Source organism: Gambusia affinis, linkage group LG20 (assembly GCF_019740435.1).
Source record: "Gambusia affinis linkage group LG20, SWU_Gaff_1.0, whole genome shotgun sequence".
NCBI lineage: Eukaryota > Metazoa > Chordata > Actinopteri > Cyprinodontiformes > Poeciliidae > Gambusia > Gambusia affinis.
In genome coordinates, this window is record NC_057887.1 from 16,627,602 (window position 1) to 16,645,143 (window position 17,542).

The 17,542-nt window shown below is 37.0% G+C and overlaps 1 protein-coding gene across 2 annotated transcripts in view; it reads right to left on the reverse strand.

Annotated features, from left to right (window-relative positions):
- LOC122823518 (disks large homolog 5-like) overlaps nucleotides 1-16,981 on the reverse strand; it is a 30,186-nt gene extending 13,205 nt beyond the window's left edge. Inside the window, exons 1-13 of one of the 2 annotated variants that reach the window (XM_044103214.1) lie at nucleotides 16,276-16,981; nucleotides 9,353-9,421; nucleotides 8,517-8,685; nucleotides 7,534-7,677; nucleotides 5,932-6,103; nucleotides 4,099-4,355; nucleotides 3,602-3,914; nucleotides 2,697-2,927; nucleotides 1,483-1,667; nucleotides 1,248-1,373; nucleotides 956-1,088; nucleotides 726-850; nucleotides 441-616 (exon numbers count right to left, since the gene is read on the reverse strand). In XM_044103214.1, coding sequence (XP_043959149.1) covers nucleotides 441-616; nucleotides 726-850; nucleotides 956-1,088; nucleotides 1,248-1,373; nucleotides 1,483-1,667; nucleotides 2,697-2,927; nucleotides 3,602-3,914; nucleotides 4,099-4,355; nucleotides 5,932-6,103; nucleotides 7,534-7,677; nucleotides 8,517-8,685; nucleotides 9,353-9,421; nucleotides 16,276-16,555 — 2,380 coding nt within the window. In that variant the 5' untranslated portion in view covers nucleotides 16,556-16,981. Of the gene's footprint in view, nucleotides 1-440; nucleotides 617-725; nucleotides 851-955; nucleotides 1,089-1,247; nucleotides 1,374-1,482; nucleotides 1,668-2,696; nucleotides 2,928-3,601; nucleotides 3,915-4,098; nucleotides 4,356-5,931; nucleotides 6,104-7,533; nucleotides 7,678-8,516; nucleotides 8,686-9,334; nucleotides 9,422-16,275 lie in introns of both variants that reach the window. The other variant, XM_044103213.1, reaches the window with a different exon arrangement.
- Nucleotides 16,982-17,542: the final 561 nt, after the last annotated feature.

A 17,542-nucleotide genomic window follows, 5' to 3' on the forward strand; every position in this document is an offset into this window, starting at 1 on the left:
GACCTAATATAAGAGCTTACCCTAACACTAATAAGACATGTCAAATAGTTTTTAATTTAATCAACAACATAATTGTGCGACAGCAGTCCATAGAGCATTGGAACAATACTAATATCACTCAAACATTTCAAATTTTGTTACATTATAATCTGAAAGTTTGATGTGTTTTAATGGGGTCTTCTGAAACAGATTAACATAGCCTGCAGCACAATAATACTTGTTTTCCTTGTCCGCTACAGTGATTATGACAATCTGCACAATTGACCTATTCTTTAATAACATTCTTGCATTACTTGGTATTAATCTGTTATATAAAACAGATTGTGGTTTTAACATTAAGTAAATTTGGAAAAGTGCTGGGGAAATAAATACTTCATCAAAGCATTTCAAAAACGACTCTATAACTTTAGGTGACTGATTAACTGCACCAAGAAACTGACCTTTGTGTCCAGCCAGGTTAATCTGTATTGGGGTGATGACTCGTCCTCCGAGTGACTTCCTCCTTCGAACTACCATATTGATTACTCCCTCCCAGCTCAACACAGCTTTGATCACTTGCTTTCTGTCCTTATTGGTCAGATCCACATCATTAATTTTCAACAGCCAGTCGTTCACCCTGCACAGTGAAGGATCTGAGGTCAACTTTTGATTCTTACTTTCATTTGATATTATCAAATTGTTCTTAGCATATCATCTAAATCTAAAGGGGTGAAACAGACATTTACCTTAATCTACCTTCTGCAATACTTCCTTTGTCCACCTTGGAAACAAATATCCCACTATCTCCTGGTAAATATGGATCATTTACACATTCAGCAATATCAAAACCAAGTGCTTTCAAATCCATATCCTAGAAAAAAATACACATATTCAAATACTCATTGATTACTCAGCATTTAAATAACTTCCTGTTTAACAAAATGCATAAAAAAAACAAAAAAACATGCTAACTCACCCTGTGCTTTTCCAGCTCTACAACTTCCGTTTCCCACTCTATGGAGTCTGTGTCTATGGCTGAGTCATGTGAACTGTGAGCCATTAGCTGGCGATATCTGGCTTCTGTCTCCAACTGGTCTTCCAACTTCTCTCTGAAACAAAATATGAAATGTGTTGTTTTTTTTTAAAAAGTCTGGTAGCCAAACTCCTTCCCAGAGAAGATAACATTGTAGTGGAAGACTGGAATAAGCCAGAAAATACATATCTATCATGAGGAAAACAAAGGTGTGAAAAAAAAAAGACAGACACACTTTTGTTCTTTGAGTTCTCGCATAGCATCGTTCTTCTGCTTTCTCGTATCATCCAGATTTCTAAGAGCATCTGCCAGATCGCTCACAGCCCTGTCTCTCTCTCGTCTCAGGTTGTCGCATAATGTCCTGCAAAACAATGACAATGCCAGATATTAAAAAGGAATATTTTTGTATCTAAATCTCTCTACTAACGAGCAGAAAAAATATATCTCTACATTTTGAATAGATTCTTTACCGAATGCTCTCCCTCTCTGCCACAATCTTGTCCCTCTCCTGGAAAGCCCAGTCCCGTCGACATTTAGCAACCTCTGCCTCTTGCAGAGCCTCCTTATGCTCCTGAGAAATGGCCTCGTACTGCTTTCTAAGAATCTCAATCTCTTTGTTGGCCCGTTCCATGTCCAGAGTGGCAGAGTCTTGTTTCTGGAGCAAAGGATGAAAACATGAGGCCACAGATAATCATCATGAACAAAAAATAATAATAATAATAAAAAGTGTGCTGCTGACAGTCTAAAGAAATTTAAATCTGGAAGAAACATCTAATAAACCACTTTCAACTGTAATTGCAGCAAAAAGTTACCTGAACAAAGTTTTGCCTTAGAGGGGCTGAATATTGATCCAATCAACACATTTAAAATTTATTAGTAACACAATTTTAAGAACAGACAACTTTCCCCACCCACTATTCACATTGGTATGTTGTGCTACTTTTTGTTGGTCTTACAAAAAATCTAATTAAAATGTATTGACATTTGTAATTGTAAAACAAAGTGGAAAAACTTTGTGTAAATACTTAGAAAGTATGTAAATACTTTGTGTAAATACAGAGTATTTACACAAAATATTTCTCTGACTTAAAGGTTTTCTCCAGTATTTTGAAAATCTAAAGGCCTTTGTGAGTTTTTCCAAAAGAAAACATTTCTTTCATATATTCTAGAGACATAGGTCAGCAATCAAAAACAAGCATGCTCTTTTGATTTAGAACAGAATAACCCACAGATTGGATTAAGTAGGGCAGTATGAGGTTTGTCAGACAGAATGAATGTAAAAGTCACTCAGAGTCTGCTAGAGCAAACCTCTTTTCCTTCTACATAAATCTCCAGTAGAAAGGCTGTTAAGTGTATTGAGAAGATAAATTAAGTCAACTGCTAAATTAGACTGCACTGTGCTGTTCATTTTTCATGCAGTGCAGTTTTCCTGGGCTCTTAAAAAGTCAAAAGGTTGAGGTTCCACATTTTAATTAATAGCAATTCTCCTAATGCAGAACTCTGAGTTAGACTGTAAATAATCCAACAATTAGTAAAAACAGACTGAAGGGTGATGTATGCACCTCAATGGAACTGCCAAGCTTTACTTTAAATACAATATGAGATCAGATGAGAGGATTATTGTCAGTCGGATAAATCAGTCCTACCGTTTGGACTGATGAATCACTTCTGTCTTTCAGGGTACCTGTCTGGCCTGGTAATACTCTCGCAGCAGCTGGTCCCTCTGGATGATGGCTTCTGTTCTTTCTTTGCGGGCCACATCCCTTTCCTCACGCACCGTCTCGATGTCCTTGCAGGCCTGGTTCAGCCCCTTTTGGGCCTCAGCTTTGTCCTTTACCTCATGGCAGTATTTCTCCAGCAGTTCGTTCTTTTCACAAATAGCTCGGTCCCTGTCCACCAGGGCTGAAGCTAGCTCCTTCAAGTTACAAAAACATATGCAGAAATATTAAATTATCCCAACTTTACAGTTCCTACTCATTGTTTCATGTCAAAAGAGTTTTTGAACTGTCACAAGTCACAAAAATACTGAAGTTCACTAAGAATTTATAGAAGATATTTCTAGACAAGAAGCCTTTAAATAAAAACTGAACCTAGCAAAACCAGAAAATGTACAACAGGGAAGGAAGGACAGACACATTTTAGGAAGGAAAGAAAAACAAAGGAAAGGAAGGGCAAAGAGGAGGAGAAGGAATGAAACAAGGAAGAAAAGAGAAATGCAATCAGGAAATGGAAGAAGAGTACAAGGAAGAAAGAAAGAACGGAGGTAGGGCACAAGGATAGCAAACAGAAGACAGAAGAAAAGAAGGGAAAAGAATAAGGGTAGAAGGAAGACAAAAAGGAAAGAAGGGAGAAAAATAATGCAAAGAAGAAAGGCAAGAATGCAAAAATGTAAGACACAAGGGTGAAAGGAAATAAGCAGGGAAGCAAGGAAGGAAGGATGGAAGAACAAGCAATGAAGGAAGGACAAGGACCTTTGCAACAATTCCCCTAACATAAATTTATTTTGTATTTTTATCTTTACCAGGAAAAAAAACAACAACATACAAATCTATTTCAAACTACACAGGAATCCCCCATTTCAGCTCTTACTTGCTGTAAAGCCTCCAACTCCTCGTTGGCCACTCGTCTCTCTGAGGAATTGTTCTTGAGTTTTGCCTCCGCCACCTCCAGCCCCGTCTGGAGCCTGTCCACCTCTTTGATCACCTGGTCCCTCTCACTCATGATCAGGCGGTATTCGCTGATCACAGAGTCCCGCTCCTCCTTGTACTTCTCGCAGTCCTTTAAGGCCTTCAGCTGCTGGGTTTTAAGCCGCGTCGTCTCTGACTGCAGACGCTCCAGTTCTCGCTGTAGCTCCAGATTCTGGACAGTGGCCTTGGAGAGCTCATGTTGGGTGTTATCGAACCTGAATCAAAGAATGATTTTACAGCTATTTATCTTTATTTTACAACTTGTAGAGTGCAGAACTCCATTCAGGAACTGAAGTCAAGCATTATGTTTGCAGCATAATTATTTGAAACAGCCATTAGTCACTTTTTCTAAAATCATGTTTTCAGTTGATTTGTGGTGCCCAACTTGTGCAACTTCACCTCTGAACAGATGCGGAGAACTGCTGCTGGTAGTGGATAGCAGCGTCCCTCTGTTTCGACAGGATGTCCAGGGTCTTCTGCAAACGATGATTCTCCTCCTCAAATTGGTCCAAACGGCTCAGGTCGGCATTATGACTGGCTGTCTTCTCATTGTAGCGCTTCCTCAAAGCTTCGTAGTCGCTTTTCATTGCCTCCAGTTTGTCCACAGTTGTTTCGTACAGCTTGTTCAGGACATCAGATGATCCTTCTCTCATCACCTGCAGTTTGGAAATAATACTTTATTTTATAAAAGTATTAAGTGCATTTTCTTTTTGCAAAGTAGATTTCATCATGTTTGATAAAATGTAAATCTCATTATAGTTCGTCAAGTCTTACACTGATTTTAATGTCTATGCACAAAAAAGAAAATTTTGTAGAAGTGGTATATTCATATTGCTTGATTTTTATTCACATTTCTCACATTACTACTGCAAAATTCTATGCATTTTATTGGGTCTTTATGAGATAGATCAACACAAAGTAGTGTGTACTTAAAAATGTGGTGTGCATTTGTGTTCTGCCCTTTGCAGAGCTACCTTTTGCTGCAATTACAGTGGCAGATTTTCTGGAGACTCTACAAGTTTAAAACACACTAGGAAACTGGAATTTCTTACCATACCGCTGTGCACAACCCATATTTCTGTGTCCCCTACATGGCTTATAGCAAAGTGCAAACAGGAATTACTAGAACTTTCTTTTAGTCAGACAACTTATCTGTTTCTTTTCTAACAAACCTCTCAGGCCTGGGTTCATACAGAGATTAGATTACACATTGATACTTACTGGTCCATTTACTACTTGGTTATATATTCAAAAATCACACCACACAAACCATTCATAATTTTCCTTCCATGTCACTACTTTGTGTTGTTGTCTATTAAATACAATTTCGATAAATTGCATTGAAGTTTACAGTTGTAATGTGACAAAATGTGAAAAAAGTTTACGCGGAATAAATCTTTTTGCACCGTCCTCCATTTCATATGACTTTTGTTCCTTTTTGTTCAAGTACTATCATATCGTAATCTTAACATGTAATAAAGCCCATGGATTAAAATTAAATGAGAGACATTTTACCTTGAATGCAGCAAACTGACAAAACCTAAAAACAAATCCTAACCTCAATACAAAAGTCTCTAAACATCCCGGACCTATTAACCAGTTTGTCAAATTCTACACTGACCAATTAGACTTATTTTCCTTAAAAATATTCAAGACAAACAACATTTGAATGAAAGAACTTTAAACAGTTGGTGATCAACATCTAAAATGTCAACAACAAAGGTCACCTCACTAAGCTAATTTGCTTCCTCCTTTGACTGAGATCAAAGTTTGCCCTATAAAGACATCAGCTCTGGGGAGAACAAGAAATGCTATTACAATCAAACATTGCTCTAAAACCTTCCCCGTAGTTATGCAAGAGATTGCAAAGATTTAATGATACAACTTTTACACTGCAATGAGGTTAAATGCACCAAATGTCAAGTAAAAGAACAATAATTAGAAAGACACATCTCAAGTCATTTCTTTAATTTCTAGAAATTGTTTGATCGATGGAAATAAGGGAAGACCAGGACTGTCTTACCCCATCTGTCTAAACAATGTTTTCTCTGTGGAGGTAATGACCTGAAAGACAGAATTTCAATTACATTCCGTTTCAAATGTCTAGATCCAGCTAATCACATGTTAAGGACATCCAGAGATGGAATGGAATGCAACAATATGCTCTGAAAGTGCACCTGGTTTCTATTCCATCCATGCTTTTTGCGTGTAAAAGTAGAAATGCTGAACTACCTGCTGGTGCAGAAGCCTCATATCAGCCACCTCCCTCTGATCTTCCTCATGCAGCCTCCTGAGCTCCTCACAGGTCTGCTTCACGTGGTTGTGCTCTCTAACCACCTGGATGTTGTGTTGCCTCACAGCCTCCAGCTCTTCTTTTAGCTGGTTGTGGTCACTCGTCAGACGTCTGCAAAGAATATTAGCAATACTAGAAAAGTACTGAGCTTGAGGAGGCCTTTTCTAACAACACACTAGAATTCACAGTTACAAAAAAAAAAACAACAACAACAAAAGAAAAATTAAAAAAAAACACCCAAAAACTTTATTCTGAAGGGAATGGCTTTGAACAGAGATATTTTTTCTTGAAGTTATCAGTGTGTTTTAGAAGGGGGAGGCATTTATCAGATGCAGCCAAGAGGCCAACCTGTCAAATCTGGAGGAGCTGCAAAGATCCAAAGGTTAGGCTGGACAATTTTGTAAACATGGGAGTTGCAAATGCAGTGGAAAAAATTTGTTTTTCAGAATATCTTTGTTAATGTGGCCCATTTTGTCTCTACTTCAAAATTTCTTTATGCTGAACCACCAGCAGAATAATGCAGCTCTTCTCTCTATATGAAATTAACTTATACACATGACTGTTTTAAAGGAATTATGTCAGTCTAATTAAATACTCCAAGGGATCAGATAACAAGTTTAGACTTAAAAATATCTACCTTGACTGAGCTGAACTATTTCTCTATGTGGAGAAGCTGCTGTACTTTGATCATTCCCCACTCAATTTTCTTCATTAAATGAATTGTGCAAATATAACAAAATTAAACAAACAAAAAAAAAGAAAAAAAAAACATAATCACTCCTTTGTAATGATAGCAGGTGTTGCTGAATAAAATTCTAAAAGTAAAATTTCAAATAGTCTTTCAATGTTCTTTTTGTTGTTAATATAAACATAAGAATAGTCATGTTTAACCTTTTTAGTCCATAGCCACAAAAATTCTAATTATATCATAGAAAAATATACAAATAATAATTAATTACTAATGCTTGTACATACTCAACATGACCTACTGATATGATTACAGTTCATCATCAAGTATGAATAGGATTTCCTATTGACCTGGTGCTTCCTGGATAAGTGCAGGGACAGACCAAACAGCAATAAATAAATACTTTCTGTCAAGAGCAAAACAGGTCCAGAAGGAGCGGCTTACACACGGCTGTAATCCTTCATCTGTTCGTTTGCATTGGGGGCAGATGTTGGTTGCACACAGTTTGGGGGAAGAGTATGGCATCACTAAATCACACAAATGGACCAGCCCTTCCACCATGTCTACTCCGGACAGCTTATTCCACAGACCCATAAACACTCCGTTTGCAGCTTTATCCACATGGCACAGATGCTCAGCCATGAAAAGTGTTTTATTAATGAATACAAAGGTCAAATGGGGATGAGCAAGGGATGCAACTCTGATTTTAACCTACTCTCTGAATCTGGTGTTATAGACTTACAAAAAGAAGACTAAAAATCATCTAACCTATCCGCTGGGATGAGAATGAATACATACAGCAAAAGTTAAAAAATGTACAAAAAACATTCCATATTGCAAATTTTCCACTTACCGATAAAAGTCTGCCTTCTTCACAGCCTCCTCGCACCTCTTCAGAGTGGTGCTGTGCTGGTTCTGCAGGGACTGCAGGTCCGCCATTGCCTTCATGCACTGCAGCTTTAGACGCTCATAGTCATGGCCTGATCTTAAGTTTAGTCTGTTTAACAGAGGGTAAAGGTGGAAACAAAATAGTGACAAAATCCCAGTTAGGTTGAAGAAATTCACATGAGTGTAAGAAAGCAATCACAACACTTAAAATTTCTGCCAACAGGAACAGAAAGACAGAAAAATTCAGTTACACAAACAAAGCACATTTAAACAATTATGTATTTAGAATAAACTGGCTACAACTTTAGCATCAACAGATCTCGTGAAGAAAATTACAAATTCCCTAGATATAAAAAAAAGAACATTTCACACCAAAAATCATTAAATATCAACCGTTACAGTATGGGAAGAGAGGTTTTACAATAACAAGCAGCTATTTGAGAAGATGTGGTGTATCACTGAGATCTTGGGGCTAAACTATTTAATATACTGTATGGATATCAACAGGCCTCGGAAGGTGTAGGGTCCATCCTGTAACAACTTTTCAAAATACAGATGTGTCTCAAGTTAAAAATAAAGTAAAACTCATCACAAAGATTCCATATTTGTATTACTTTAATTTATTTTGCCACTGTAATGATTGTTTTATGTTTACATCTTTTAAAATACTTTGAATTGCTTAGTTGCTGAAATATACTAAACAAATTAGCTTGTCTTGGCTGGTGATGTTTAACTTTTACATTTGTCAATCACATAAGGCCAATTCTTTTTGCAAAGTGCTCTCTCTGCATTCTGATGGATGTGCCCCATCAACAGAAATAATAAGTAGTGGAGTCTCCCTGGAAATTTTAGAGGGCTTTATGATTCCATAGGCCAGTCATTTTCCAACAGAATTCTTGCAACTATCCATCTTGTCAAAAGTATCAGCATTAAATTGTTTACTTATACCTGCATTCATCAATAGAGTTTCCAGCTGTAGGGAGGGCCACACGTTTGAGCAGTTCATCCCTCTCACGAGTCACTTGTCTCAGCTGGAACAGCACCGTCTCCATCTTTTCACTTGTCTGATGGACGTCGACATGGGCAGGAAGAGGGGAAGAGGCTTGACCAGAGGTACCTGCAGGAATCAGCATGTTACTGACGGCAAAAAGCCATCCACAAACTGCAAAAGATGGAGCAGTTCATCCTATAAGATAAAACTGTTTGTGTAACTATTTCAATTGAAAATTAGAATAAAAAAAGAAGCTAAAAATGAAAAAAAAGGAAGATTTTGGTCAGGTCACAGGACACATCTGTAAAAATAAAGAGTATTTGTAATCGTGATCATATGCAAAGCGCATACATTCTCAACTGTAATTATCTACATGCAGTGTGAAAAAAAATTGAACTTTAAAATTACAATTTCACTTTTGAATGCTGCAATACATATTGCTCATTTTGATTGATTTCCAACACAGTTGTTAGAGTGCAGATTTGGGTTTTTTCCACAGCATGGGCTGCTCAAATCTTCCATCCCTAGGAGAATGATCAAATGAACCAACTCTGCGTTTCTGTGTGTGTGTGCATGGTGTTCTAGAATGCTTCTAAATCATTCTCACATCTGTCTAATCACTTGCATGTGCGCACAGTCTAAATAGCAAACAACCAGTCACAGTGTTATTTATAAAACTGTGGTTGGCTCCTCAGAACAGACTGCTTTTATCTAGAGGGGGGGTAGAAAATTTTTTGTTTCACAAATCTTTATACATGTTAAATGTGTAACTCACCAGGGGTGCCACACTCACCCAAGCTGCTGAGCGAGCTGCTGCTCTCAGAGTCTGATGGCATGGTGGACAGAACGCTGTAAGTGGACCCTGTGGGATGAACAAAAGCATTAAAGTTAGCTCCGTGGCTGCATTATGGGTCGATGATTATCTCCGGCATTGTGTGGCACATCAAGGCTCTACAGCTCGAGTTACAATCAGGAACCTTTAGTGGGAAAAAAGAAGTCCAGCTGGAGGAATAAAAGATGGGACTTTCCCCAAATTTGGATGACAAGCCTGTGGGCTTACAGAGTGTAGCTAATTATCAGTTGGGCAGGAACTTTGAATACAGACTTGACGGGGCCCCAAAGAGGCTGCAGTCTTCGAGCTTCTTCTTTTATCTCCTCTGACAACAGCACACCATCGTCTACGTAAAAGCCCCTTTACAGAGTACAGCAATTTATAATTAACTATAATGAAAGAACAACACTTAACATTATAAAGAAGACCATGAAATTTGACTGCCTGATGAGAGTAATGACAGAACAGAAACAGGTCGACTATAAAATGCAGTTTATTTTCAGTTAGTGGTAATTCACTTGCTAATTTTCTCAATTCTTTGATTAGACAAATTGCATCTAGAATTTTTATGCAATAGGTCAAGACATTCTAATCAAGCAGTGCAGTTGTAATTCATCATTAAATAGCCGTATGTGGAAAAAAAAAAAACATACATGTAATTCTGATACTATTGCAATCATATTAATTGGGTGACAATTGTGCTTTTTTTGTGAGCTCTGCTATGTAGACCTCTAAAAATGTGCGTTAGGTGTAGACATCAAGATCAGCCAAAGTCTATCCTATATGCTACATATATATTGGTTTCAAGAGTCTGAATGCATGGACTTAAAATATAACATCCAACCAATTACTCCATAACTTTCACATACAAAGACTCTTTGCTCTCCTGCCCATTGCAGGTGAAAAGTGGGATTATATGGATTTTGCCTAAATAAACTCAGTTTAACTGTAGGAGAATCAATAAAAAATACAAGATAGTCTCTAAAAACAATCAAGGTTTTTATGACTTTCCTAACTGATGTTTGGTATTAAAAAAAAAAAGGCTTTCAAGTGAGGGAAGGTTTGATAAAGACAGAACCAAAGAGCACTTGCAGTTCCTGATCCAAAGTGAGAGGTAAAGAAATCATAATGAAAGGAGCCAGAAAATACATCTTTCCAGTCGGGGTTGAACACAAATTTTTAAAAAGCCAAGTTTTTGTGAAGATTTGCCTGTCATCCAATTGTGACAGGCAACGGTTGAGTTCATTTTAGAAAATCAACAGTCCGACTCTAGACCACAGATTCTTTTTTCACTGGTGGTTCTGGTGTTGAATACTGATGGGTTATTTTGGTTGATCTAAAAACCTTTTTTTTTCTCCCCTGGTCTAAGGTGAAAATTACTAATTTTGCCATACAATAACCCTTTTTTGTTTTTAAGAATCTGACAGGTTACCAATAATCATCCATCCATCCATCCATTTTCTGTTCACCTTTGTCCCAAATGGGGTCGGGAGGGTTGCTGGTGCCTATGTCCAGAAAGATCCCGGCCGGGAATCGAACCTAGGACCTTCTTGCTGCAAGGCAACAGCTCTACCAACTGCGCCAAATATGAATCTCTTCTTTAAAAATTACAATTGTTATCTTAAATGAAGAGGTAAAGAAATCATAATTTACATGGGTTTTGGTAACAAATCAGACTGATATGTTTATGCATACTTTAAAAACACTGGAATATACAGCTTTCATTAACCCAAAAGATTTGTCATTAGAGCCAAATAAATAAATAAATATATATATATATATATATATATATATATATATATATATATATATATATATATATATGATTTAAACTGGTTCAATAATGCAAAGTCTGTTAAACTGTTTCCAACAAACTACAGATCAAATAAATTCTAATAAAGTGCTACAGAGCTGGAAACTTGGTTTATAAGGCTGGCCTTGATCAAACAACCAGCACTGCACATTTACTGACATTTTACTTGGCAGACTAATGAACATCTTATATAGTTTGGTTAAATCAGCATCTTCCATCCATGATGTGAAGCAGTCTAGTGTAGATCTGGGGCAGCCAGGACCATGACAAACGATTCTATTTACCCAAGTCCCAGTACTCCAAATAAATCCCTGCCTGGCTGGGTTCCCTCTAACTAAGGGACACTATGAGCAGAGACTACATGGAGCCAAGCTAACATGCTTCACTCTTGTTTTTTCTCCTAGCAAATGACAAAAAAAAAAAAAGGAAAAGACTGATGTGCCTCAGGAATCGTACCATCCCATAGATCAAGCTCTTTTTGTCCTTGCTCCAGCTCGAGTTTCCCATGACTTTGACAAGGTGTGCTGTGTTTGAACTGTGGTAGTCTTATGACTTTGAACACACTCTAGTCCAACACTCGTCACTTAGCTGCTTTATTAAGGTTTAGTTGCTTAGGGATTCGTCTATTCTGTTCTCTTAACCAGGTTTTTAAAAATGGCTTTCTGAAAGTATTTTAAACTAAAATGCTTTCTTTTTATATGTGGCAAGTACTTTACCATTTTGAGAAAAGGATTTTTTTCCCCAAAACATCCAACTATGATGTATAATATTAATACATACGGTATCTTACAAAATTAGCTATGACCCTTAAATTTTTTCACATTTTGTCACATTTCAACCACAAAATATAAAGCTGTTCTTTGGGGTCTTATGTAATAGACCAACACAAGGTAGCACATTATTGTGAAGTCATACAAAAATTATACATGGTTTTTAGAGATTTTTGCACATTCAGAAACCTGTGCATTTTTTGATTGAATGAACAGCTCCTGAATAGAAATTGTTCAAACTTTCAAAAGCAGAATACTATGCACACAAAATATGGACTGTCCAATCACCCAGGCCAAACATGGCTCTGTAGAATTCTTATAGTTTTTGGGGATTGAACACAACCAAAAAAACAAAAACAAAAAAAAACAAAAACAATAATGAACCATTATATTACAGAAAAGTTTAAATACTTTTTTGCAAAGGTTAGAGTTTGTGTTTCATGTTTTCTAAAAATCACAAGTACTTGTGCCCAAACATAACCCCCCCAAAAACTAATTTACTCTTCTGAGAAATCAAAAGCAAACCTTCTAGAGGGAAACCGTTTTGTATGAAATAAAAGGTTAGTAATAATGGACACGTTAACTGTTTAAGGTCATTTATTAGTCACTGATTAAACATCAGCATAAAATTCTCCTTGCAATCCAAGTAAACAAAGCAAACCTAACAGGGAGCTAGTTTGCGAAAGCTCTGCTGTTAAATTTATAGTGATGTGCACTCCCCCATTCAACACACAATTCTGATTTTTGCAAAGAGAAATTATTGATGACAAAGTGCTGAAAAGGGGGAACAAAAAAATTCTAATTAATTATTGAGAGGTAGGGGTAGGCAGAAGAGTCAGGTGATATTTTTTTTTCTACACTAAATATCCTACGTTGCTTTAGAACTACTTTCAACTGAAGTCGCAATTAGAAACACCAGTTTTTGCTATTTGCTTTGTAGAATCTTTTTTTTTTCTTTTCACATAAACATGAGTTATTTTCCTCAGCAAATTCTGGAGGCAGTAAACCCTGGACTCACTAATTGGAGGGAACAGTTATTTATTGAATTTTCCTTACTTTGACATAATGTGAACATATTTAAATTAAATTCCATTACACAGATAAAACGCTAAAAATATATCTGCATAACACTGAATAATATTGATGCATACAAGCACTTCTGAATGTGTAGGCATTCTTTTTTGTCAAAAGAATAGAACAGAAATACTTTTAACTTACTGGAGAAATTCAGGAGTACAAGCAGGTGTTCCTGTCTCCCAATCACTTGATGTGTGATTGGGAGACAAATGAAATATAATGAAATGAAACATAATGAAAACATTACATTAAAGCAAGTGCAGAGGCTAAGTAAAGGAACGTGATGAAAAGATGGAACACAGACTTAATGCTGTTCCAGAAATATTAATCGAAGACAACTCAGAATTTCAGCATTTTTGCAATTTTCTGGAACTTCGTTCCAGATTAGAGGAGGATAAAAACTGAGACTGCTTCTCCATGTTTGGTTCTGATGCAGAGTAGACTTGAACTAGGAGACCTGTGGCCTGGAAGATTGATACAAGGACGGCAACAGATCATTGATTAATAAACTAACAACATAAAAGTCTATTTGATCATAAAAATCCCAATAAAATTCATTGAAGAACGTAGCTGTAAAGCAAAAAAAAGAAGTATCTCATTTGTACAATGAGATACTCCAAATAAACCCAATCTTCAATATTGTAGTTTTAGTTAGCTAAATATTTTAAAAATTACTGCAAATTTAAAGACTCACCATCTTAACATAATATATGGTTTCAACAAAGTTGTGATGAAATATCAGTACTACTGATATCACAAACAAAATGCAGAACCTAAAAAGATTTTGCTGTTGAAAATAATCCCAGGTTTTTCTTTTTGTAGTTTGAAACCAAGATAATACCCGAGCCATGATACACACCCTGATAATCTGCTGCCATCATATTATTGTTCCTGATGAAAAGGGAGAAACAATACATAAACAAAAAGGGTTCTCCTGTCAAGCCCTAGAGCAATGGTTATATAAAAGCAGCAACTATCTTAGTTTATTAAATACACATAGGGCTTCAAAAAATGGTGTTATATGAGTCATATTTCAATTTTAGGGACTTTTCCTACCACAGTAAACATTTCAGAGTTGATATTTGAGAATGACCCAGAGTTCACCAGTAAACATGTCCACATTCATTCATTTTTTGGGGCTTTTTTGCGGCTCATACACATTTAAAATGTTTTAGATACACCGAAGGTAACAGGCTTTGGGTTTCCAAAGGAAAGGCCCATGGTTAGGCTGTGCAGTGGAGGAACCTGTCTGCCCAGTAATAAAGGTTACCTGAGCACATTTGCAGCCTTTGTGTCTACCAACAGGAAGATGCACATTACAGCATGTGCTCTCTTGAGCAGTGATGCGTTGTGGGATCCCTCAACGATCCCACAACGCATCACTGCACAGACACATTTTATCACATGGCAAATTAACAAAGCATGCATGCACATGGGGGGGAAAAAAATAAAAAATAAAAAAATAAAAAATAGATGGATGTGTAATTACACAATGAATACATTATTTAACACCATACTGAGTTCTCCAGGCATGATACAATGGGTAAGGCTGAACTGAGCATCTAGCAGTGGAAATACTAAATCTTCTGGCCTGTAAAGATGCAGTGAGGAAGACTGCTGAGCAAGGAACATGTACCAATGTGAGTTATGCTGCTGAATACACCAAGAACATGAGATAAATCAAAGTCTATTTAGCTTACAGAGTTCACAGATGCAGAGGAATTTCCAAAACGTAAGAATTTACATTTCAAGGAGAAAGACCTTCATAAATCGTTATTGTGGAGTGAGAGGAAGAGAACTTTTAAAGACAGTGGATCGCAGAATAGTGATGCGTTAATGATGTGAAAAGGAAATTTCACATCATTAAAATCTTTCTGAATATCTGAGGAAAAAGGGAGTAATATACTAGAGATGCAGCGAGATAGTTGGCTGATTGCAAAATGATTTTATCCTTGACCTTAAACAATCAGTGGTAGGTTTTGCAGTATGCCTTCCCCTTTTCCTTTCTGACTACTGTGAATAAAGTTGGAAACGAAGTAAACTTTTATTATTTTTGGCTGTGTTTCATTTGTACAGAAACTGCTGTACCACAGGATTTGAGTTTTTACTGTATTTGTAAATTTCCACTGATAGATAGCGAGAGAACTCTGTGACTTTAGACTACTTGTGAAAAATCTTTATTTTCTTTTTTACAATAGGCAACATACTCACTCTGTCAAAACAGTTAAATTTCTATTATGACCACTGGGTGAAAAAAGTATATGTATTCTGGAAGTTGTGATTTATGGTACTTAGAAAGGAATCATATTCAGCTTAAATGGGATCAGCGCAAAAATAAATATGGACCACTTGCTAACAGCTTATCAAGAATATTCTGTGATAAAGGTTTAAGTCCCACAAGCAAAGTGTTAAATTATTATTTTGTTTAAATTAAAGCATAAACCATTGCATTTCTTATGTCATTAACAAATGATTTTCTTTATGCAGTTCAACCAATTTTAGACCAGATAAAGTGCCCATGAAGTCAAAGGCATTCATAGCTTCTGAATTTATTCACATTTGCATGTCAGACTATAAAGTTCTCATCTGATTAGAGTACCTTTTCTTGCATGTGCCATGTCCCTTACAAAGCTTCCATTTGATTTTGAAAAATTAAAATAAAATTAAGTTTGTGGTTGTAACGTGACAAAAAGTGGAAAAGTTCAAGTGTTATGGTTAGTTTTGCAAGCCATTGTTGTGTGAAACACAGACCACTCATTTATTGCATTTAATCAGTCAACCAGTTTATGTAACAATGCAACCCTGTGTTGCAGCAGAACAAATACAGCTGATGTTCGCCATTCTTACACACATTTAATTCTTAGCTCATTCATTTGACTTTTACACTGGGGTAATTGATTTTGTCACACAGACACAACTGAGTCAGTCATGTCACTTTATTGATTGTTTGAATCCATTTCTTTTAGGTCCATTAAGTAGCTTTCACAAAAAGGCTGGCTGGGGGTGCTTTTAGTGACATAACAAATGCGACACGCATAATAGTCTGTGTATAAATCACATGACTGCCCAAAGGGAAAGTTGTGCCCTTTATCAAGTTGTCAATAAGTCTGTTTTATTATTCCAATAAGAGTTTCGAAATTGTTTTTGCGTTAATATTATTTTATAGAACTGCTTAGCTCTTTCTCGTAATTAAACAATATATAAGCGTTGTGAGTGTGCTTTACCAGTGGTGCCATCCAGCAGCAGGGAGTGCAGGTGAGGGTGAGTCGCCTCTAGAGCCGTGCAGAACTCCGCGAAGCAGTCCCTGTCCTTGCTCATCAGTATCTTCAGGAGAAGGTCCACTTTCTCAGAACCGGAGACGCAGTGGTGTCCCAGCTCCATCAGCTCTGACTGACTAAGGGCCCCACGGCGAGACAAAACGTCCACGACTCGGTCCGCGTCTGTTATGGACTCCACTAAGTTCTGGTAGCATTTTTCCAACAACTCTTTATGTTGAAGCTCCATCTTCCTTCCCCCCCTCCTCCTGCTTGTCCCCGCTTCGAAGTCTCTCTCCGTGTTAGTCGACCTCACTTCGGGCAAGCTACTGAAAACTCTCCCGCTCGACCCACTCGGGACGGTTTTCAACCCGAAATGAAGGATACACAAGTAGAAGCCATATTTGTTGCCTGAGGCTGTTGACTGAGCAAAGATGACAACACATTTTTTTTTCTCTCCCCACCCGACGCCCGACGCTCCGTCCTTCTCGAGAGAAAAATAAATAAACCTCTGCTACTTCAAGCTGGACTGTGACGTACTACGAAGGGAAACTAAGCCAGAATTTAAGTTCTTTCAGCATTTTGGAAACTGTAAAAACTCTCATACAGCCCTGTCCGTGACTACAAACTCCGCCATGTCTCACCGTACAAGTAACCGCATCGATTCTGCAACCAATCACATATCTGAGTCATGGACATTTAAGGTAAATGTGGGCGGAGCTTAGTTTTTAAGAACACCTGGCTCCCCGCCTCTGTTATCACAGATATTATGGTAAAAATAAATGTATAGATAATGTTGTATGAAGAAAGTATTTATTAACATTGTCATGCAAAAGTATTCACACCCTTAAACTTTTTTTTCTTCTTTTTTTCTGTGACACCACACCACACAACTCCAGTGTGATTTCTTAGACCGTCACAAAACAATTTGTTAGTGGAAGAAAAAAGTGGTAACACCAAAGTGAATAAAATAGTAGCTTTGGATGACAGAAAACTAACACATCAAGGTGTTTAGTTTTCCGACATTGTTTCCATAGTAGTATCAGCATCATGTTATGGGAATGCATTTCTTTAGCAGAGGCAGGACTGATTTGTTTTGTTTTGATTTGTTTTGATTTGTGTTTTGGTATGGTTTAGTCAAAGCTAAATCACATTGAGAATAAGGATTAGAGATGTGGACTTGAAATTTTGTCATAATATTTTGTGATATTCATTTGGATAATAATAAAAGTGTTGA